The sequence below is a fragment of the Silurus meridionalis genome, chromosome 27 (genome assembly GCF_014805685.1).
Source record: "Silurus meridionalis isolate SWU-2019-XX chromosome 27, ASM1480568v1, whole genome shotgun sequence".
Taxonomy (NCBI): Eukaryota; Metazoa; Chordata; class Actinopteri; order Siluriformes; family Siluridae; genus Silurus; species Silurus meridionalis.
The window spans coordinates 11,704,543-11,711,897 of NC_060910.1; the positions used below are offsets into that span (position 1 = coordinate 11,704,543).

The following is a 7,355-nucleotide window of genomic DNA, read 5'->3' on the forward strand; positions in this document are numbered from 1 at the left end:
TTTTGTTACAAAGGTGTGTATGCAAGTTTACTAGCAGTTCAATCGCAAAAAAGGACAAATTGCCAAAAAATTGACATTTTATTGACCTTTTTATTAATGGAACAATTTCTCATTGTACCGCACATGAATTATAAAAATGCCTGAAAAAAAGACACTCTCGCCTTTTTTCAGACAGAGCATCAGAGTCATAAGATTGGAAACTAACAACACCACAGTCTACTCTAGATCTCCCATCATCTGTTTTTCATACCTTGTCTCAAAACCTGCTTAATTCTTCTACTGTAAAGACCTAACAAGTTTATTTCCTAAAGTTTTTTTTTAGATGATTAGAAGCCACGCATGCCTCACACACACAGTATGAACAGAAATCTGTGCTACATGTTAATGCAGTTAAATGTCAACATGATTCCATCATGACGTATTTAGTCTAGACTGAGAAAAGCCTTATGATGATGAGTGCATAAATTCATTTACAGAGCAGCATTGAGTACAAATATACATTTATTTTGCCATTCAGTTTAGAAGTAGGTCTACTGGTCTACTGATCATCACCACAAAGAGTCGATTTAAAGACTGGTAATCTATTGGGATCTTTTTGACAACAAAATGTATTTTCTGTAAAGCTGAATTGCAGTCAGGAAATTTTGTACCGCAGAGTCTAAACTGTTTGGCCGTCATGAGCCACAATCTTCAATGCACTTTGAGAAAAATTTCTATAAGTCTCCGAAAAAAGGATTCTCTATCCAAAGAAGCCTGGTGTTTTGATGATGGTGGAGATTGATGAATGCGCTCTAATCATGTATTTAGGTTCAGAATGTGAAGCCTACAAGAGATGAGAGAATCCGGATTAATCCGGGGTTCATTAACCCAATCCTTTATATGAGTCAGGATTCATGAGTCCTTCTCTTTATTTACTTGGATCACTTGAGTCCTTAGTTATCTTGCTACTAATAAAAACATACATAAATACAAATGGTTAATTAATGTCGTTGTTCTTAGTTGTTGTTGTTGTTAGCAAGTAACTGTAGCAAAAAGCAGCTGACTGAGTTGTTCAGGAAACTTCCTGCATGGTCAGAAACACAAAAGACTCAATTTCACGAGTCCTATACAGTACATGTCCTGGCTGATCCACCTGAACCGTGGGATCCATCGGAATGAGTCCACGGATTCTGTGCATTCTAAGGATATAGTGCCCTCTAGTGGCATTCCATGGCAAAAGCGTCAGAATCCTTACTGACTCAAAGGACTCGTAAGACTCGGATCCGTTCACTTGAGTGATTCAGAAGGATTTAAATCCGGATTTTTCATCTCTATACAAGAGTATGATTAAAATCGTTTTCACATCTGTCAGTCAGCCTTTATGGGTGGAGGCGGGGTTATCTTGGACGATAGAAACGTTTACTCACTTCATTAAAGGAATCAATCTGGTTCTTCTCTCTAAGGGCTCAAAAAGATCCAATCCGTTTAATGGGGAAAAACATAACAGCGCCACCAGGTTTGCTGTCATTTCTTTACTATGCCCTACGAATAACCGTGATTTTATTTGGGTTCCGCGCGCCCTCTAGTGGCTACTGAAAAGAATGACAGGTGTCATGGGACAATCTATGCTCCAGATTCACACAGCCTGCACATTTCAGTTTATTCTGTTATTTATCATACTATCAAAACAAATAGTAATAATAATAATAAACAAATAAATAAAAACATCTATATAAGTCGTTTATGGCGCGTTATACATACTATTTAGTACAGCAATTTTGCTAATCTATTCAGCTACTTCTATAATAATAATAATAATAATAATAATAATAATAATACTAATAATAATAATAGTTATATATATAAAACTATAAAACTATTTGTATTGATCTCAGAGCTCAGGGTACGTGTTTATTATCGCCTACTGTAAAATCAGATCAAACAACTCTGACATCTATTACAGAGAATGATTTCTCAAACTATTTATTAATATGTTCATCTTGATGGTTTCGGAAATGTCCTGCAATCTAAATAATTTGGATCCTCTTCCGGTATAGTCAGGTGGCATATAAAGTGCGGTCACGTGCATTGAGCCATTTCCGCTAGCTGGAATATTATTTTTTATACCGTTATAATATTATTACTATTACATTTATAAAGCGACATTAGTGTTTTGTGATGTAATCTGCATATCCGCATGTTTTAATCCGCGTTACACTTCACATAAAACTACACCGCGCAATGTTTTCGAGACGCAGGTTCACGTGTTCAGCTTTCTGCGCACGCGCGGTGCGGGCTGCAGCGTCGTTCTTGTTTGCAAACAAGACGGCGTGAGTCGCGGCTGCTGTCGCCATGGCAGAGAACGACGAGAGCGAAATTATCGAGCACCACGACGATGAAGAGATGGAGAAAATGAAAAGGCCGAGAAACGATTCGCAGTCGTTCATGGAGAGCGTCACAGCGTCCGAGAGAGACGGAGACAGCAGCACCCAGTCCTCCCACCGCCTGCTGGCTTACAGCGATGCTCTCATCTCCATCATCGCCACTGTCATGGTACACATCACCACACCAGTACTCATGAAGAACAACTGCGCATATTGGCTTTGTGAGCAGCATTTTGACTTCATGCATTTCTGATTTTTGCAGATATTACCTGTTGCCCATACAAAATTTCAAGACAATGAGGTAAGAAGTGTTAGACATCATCCATTTATCCATTCATCCATTCATCCATTCATCCATCCATCTATTTAATTATCCATCCATTAATTCATCCATACATTCATCTATCCATTCATCCATTTATCCGTCCATTTATCCATCCATCCATCTATCCAGCCATTCATCTATTTATTCATCCATGCATTCATCTATCCATTCATTTATCCATCTATTCATCCATCTATCCATCCATCCATTCATCCACCCATCCAGTCTATCCAGTAAACACTAGCTGCAAACAAAATGTTCCACTAAGGAAACTGAGAAAACCCACATGAACCAGAAATTCCAGCTCAGGATCAAACCCGGATCGTGGAGATGTGATCTAGAAGTATATATATTAAACAGCTCTATCTATATAATAACCCACATCTTCTGTTATTCCATTACAGCGCCCCAGTGATAAACTGGATCATTCCTTTTCTTATCTGAAGAATAGACAAATTCACTATAACATTATATATACATTATAACCAAGTGATCTTCTGTCTATATGGAGTAAAGTAAAGCAGGATTCCTGCTCTAGTCAGTGCTGCTGTTAACTGGGATCTACTGATCTGATAATATTGAGATTAGATGCTGGAACTCTGGATCTCTGTGGAGTTTTGTGACTTTACCACCGAATACATGCGAGAGTGACGCAACCTCCATGCTAATGAAAAACCACTCTGACATACAGGAGCTGAAGGAGAGCATTCAGTTGCTCCTCACCACTAAGATCGCCGTGTACCTGATGACATTTCTGATAGTAACGGTTGCTTGGGCAGCACATATAAGGTGAGTGAAGAGAAAATGTACACAGTTACTGTGTGAGTCTACATTTAGCCTTCCTGGAAACTCGCTTTGGGTGTTTTATATCGTACCACTTTGAATGTTCTTTCATTTCCTCGTTTCGTCTGGTTTCAGACTGTTTCGGGTCATCGAACGCATCGATGACACACTCGCGCTTCTTAATTTGGTGAGTTCCTCTGTACATAATGTCAAGCATGTTGCGGTTCCTTATTTTTATTTATTTTTTGTTCGACCACAAAAAAACATTCTCATCTGTTACTATTCCAGGCTTGTATGATGCTGATCACTTTTCTACCGTATACAGTGAGTAAGACTTTAGAGAAAACAGATCTTGATGCTCACAGAATGATTTTTCTTCTCATTGTAAATTCACATTCAAATCCTTTTTTTCTCTAGTTCTCTCTGATGGCAACTTTCCCAAGTAGCACCCTTGGTATTCTGCTTTTTTGTGCCTGCGTCATTATAATCGGTCTCATTCAGGTATGGAAACCAGATTTATATACACTACATAAACAAAAGTATTGGGACACCTGGCTTTTTCCAGTCATATCTGGTTTTTCTCCAAACTGTTTCCACAAACACAGTTTTACAGGATGTTTTTGGATGCAGGAGCATTAAATTTCCCCTCGTTTAACTAGGAGACCTCGTTTAACACAATGCCCATGTGCACAAAGCCAACTCCATGAAGATTTATCTGGATCTTGATTAGCCTGTTATAGAGCTCTGATCTCAACCCCATTAAACACCTGTGGGATTAAGTTCAATGCTGAATGCACCCCAGACCTCCTCATCTCACCTACACCCTTGTGGCTGAATGAGAACGAATCTCCAAAATCACACTCCAATGTCGAATGGAAAATTCGAAGAAGAGTAGAGGTTATAATAAGAGCAAACAGAGACTAAATGTGGAATGAGATGTTCAAAAATGATTAATCTTTTAGCCAGGTGTCCACAAACGTTTGTAGATATGGTGTAGTTTCGACAGCTAATATGAACTAAACAGAGATATCATTTCAGTATAAAGAGAGAGAAATATAGAAATAAAAAAGCTGTATGCTGGATAAACAATATTTCTTTGCAGGCCGTTATCGTCTTGTATGGGTTCAGCCGTCCTTTCCTGCTAAACGAGCACATCCAGATGTCGGTGAACCAGGCCTATTACAGACGCCATATTCTTGAAGTTATAATGAGAGTGCCTATAATCTGTTTCGTCGCCGGTGTGTTTGCATTCATCTATTTTAAACTGGTTAGTATTAATTGTGTACTACACATTAAGATGAGAGTGAATTCTATACGAATCAACAATTAAGACAATAAGATGGTGTGTAATATTGAAGACTGGGATTAAAACTGTGATCAGCAGCAGTAATGTCATTGATACTTGAACCAAATTCCTAAATCCTGTTTTTTTTCCTCCAGTCATATGTCTTGCTCGCCCTTGTCATATTCACCCCCTATATATCTCAGGCTATAAAATGGATTTGGACTAAAGCCAGTGGCAGTAAGTACGATACGAAACTTGCTTTTACAGAGAATTATTTGCAAGTGCTTGAAATAAAGTGTTTGTATGTAACTAACTGTAAGTCTTTCTATTGGTCCCTTAGCTCAGGTAGAGGAGACTCCTGACTCCATACTTTTTTATACGTATCACCCCAGTGAACCACTGAGCAAGGAGCGAGTGGAGGCTTTCAGTGACGGGGTTTATGCCATTGTAGCCACTCTTCTCATCTTAGATATATGGTCTGTATCTGTTGATTGTGCTGACGGATATACAATTGAAATACCACACATGCTAAATCATCTAATCAGGCAATTATGTAGCAGCAGTGCACTGGTTAAGAGCTTAATGTTTTACGTCTGAGGGAAAAATATGAACTCAGATTTTTGATGCATCTAAGATGCTTTTCAGCTCATCGCAGATGTAAAGTGGTTATTTCATGGAGTTATTGTATCCCAAGTCAGCATGAACCAATGTGTCCATTCTTCTCTGTCAGTCAGTCTGGTATCAACATTCAGTCTGGTACCAACATTCAGTGAAATTTACTGAGACCATGTTCATTCTTCATTAAATGAAGCTCTTGATTTGATGCATTGTGATTGGCCAAGCTAAAAATCTTACAGAGAGCTGTTCATTCTGGTGCTGATAAATATCATTGCTACTAATCTGTAAGTGTAACTGCATATTTAATGAGCGGTTGCTAATAAATGTCTAATCATGTTACCTTTAGTGAGGACAACGTGCCGGACCCGTCTGTCGTGCAGAAGCAGTTTAACGGCAGTCTCATCGCTGCTCTTCACGATTACGGCCCTGAGTACCTGGCATACTTCGGCTCCTTCGCAACAGTGGGCCTCCTGTGGTTCGTGCATCATTCGCTCTTCCTGCACGTCACTCGCGCCACACGTTTGATGGGTCTCTTCAACACTTTCTCCCTAGCTTTTATCGGTGGCCTGCCACTCGCCTACCAGCTAACGCACGAATTTCCTCGCGGCTCTCGAAACGAGCTCGAGGCCATCCAGATCAGCTGCGTCATCATCTTCTTCGCCGGCCTCTTTCAGCTGGCCATGTGGGTCACGGCACTCTTCACAGAGCGTGAGACGCTCCATCCGTACGTGCGACACGGAGGCCGTGAGCACGCCTTCATGCTCGCTAAGCTCTTGCTCTACCCCTGTGTCGCACTCGGGACCTTTTTCTCCACATGCTTCCTCAGCCGCTTTAGCTCACCCATCTTCCACCTGATGCAGATCGCAGTCCCATTTGCATTCCTGCTCCTGAGGCTGATGGTGCGAGTGGCGCTGGCCGTGTTGAGGTGGCTTTTCTGTCCAAAGACACCTAATGGAAGAAGTGCGTTGGTGGAAGAGGAGGATGCGCGTGTGCCTTTTACAGACATTGTGACTTAGCAGGATGTTATTATCCCAGGATAAAATCCAGCAAGGTCTATGGGCCCGTTGTCACCAAGGATTCCTCTTGCAATCTGATGTGTAATTGCTTGCTGCAAAAAGTACCTGTGAAGGAATTAACTACACTAATCTGCCGCTCCTGACACAACTGCACAACATCGAGTTAATAGTGTGGTGATTTGTAGACACTGAAATCATTATAATTTTAAAAGATGGTAAATAGAATTAATTTTATTCTAAGAATGAAAGCCATTGTTAAATCCGTCCTCTATCTATCTATCTATCTATCCATCCATCCATCCATTCATCCACCCACCCACTCTCGCATTGGACTCTGGATCGGAAGGTCATAAGATCAAATCCCTGCACTACCAAGCTGCCACTGATGAGCTCTTGAGCAAAGCCCTTAACCCTCAATTACTAAGTTGTAAGTCGTTCAATGGAAAAGTGTGTCACCATAAATGTAAATCTAAACGGCATGATGAGAAGCGATGAGTTAAATTACACTCAAAATTATACGTGCAAAGTATTTCAGGCAAACTTAAAATAGAAGCTAAAATGATTATAGAAAATAATGAATGGCCTTCTTCATTATTGCGCAGAAAATGCCAGTCCTTTTAACCCCCCACACACACACACACACACACACACAATGCCTAAATGCCAACCACATGTTTCCCTATTTAAAATATGAACTTGATTAGTATGCAATCAGGATTTTGTATTAAGGTCAAAATTCCCCAAATGAACATGAAATTAGGTCCATGTGCACACGTGGCTCGCACACCGATCACTCATCCTGCACGGCTTAAGGCACATGCATACGATTACCAAGCAACCATATTATGCAAACGATAGCAAAATCACATACCAGTCCATTTCCTTATGAATCTGCATGACTTTGTTGGCCTGTCTATGAAAATACGTTTCATACTTAAATGTTTTATTAAATTATTTTGAGTTTA

General features: G+C 40.0%; 1 protein-coding gene across 2 annotated transcripts; it reads left to right on the forward strand.

Annotated features, from left to right (window-relative positions):
- Positions 1-2,150: 2,150 nt before the first annotated feature.
- Positions 2,151-7,355, forward strand: tmem175 (transmembrane protein 175). Of its 2 annotated transcripts, none has more exons than XM_046841651.1 (10): positions 2,151-2,532; positions 2,626-2,664; positions 3,380-3,477; positions 3,607-3,658; positions 3,760-3,795; positions 3,889-3,972; positions 4,574-4,738; positions 4,912-4,993; positions 5,088-5,232; positions 5,721-7,355. In XM_046841651.1, the coding sequence occupies exons 1-10, from the start codon at positions 2,332-2,334 to the stop codon at positions 6,388-6,390; spliced, it is 1,572 nt and encodes a 523-aa protein (XP_046697607.1). In that variant the 5' UTR covers positions 2,151-2,331; the 3' UTR covers positions 6,391-7,355. The 2 variants fall into 2 exon arrangements, with proteins under 2 accessions (XP_046697607.1, XP_046697608.1); XM_046841652.1 differs by having other exon boundaries at positions 2,153-2,532; positions 5,097-5,232.

Coding starts and splice junctions, on each gene's coding strand:
- tmem175 (XM_046841651.1), top strand. CDS start 2,332: ATGGCAGAGAACGACGAGAGCGAAATTATCGAGCACCACGACGATGAA. Junction 4,994..5,087: donor TTGGACTAAAGCCAGTGGCA/GTAAGTACGATA, acceptor GTCTTTCTATTG/GTCCCTTAGCTCAGGTAGAG. Junction 5,233..5,720: donor CTTCTCATCTTAGATATATG/GTCTGTATCTGT, acceptor TGTTACCTTTAG/TGAGGACAACGTGCCGGACC.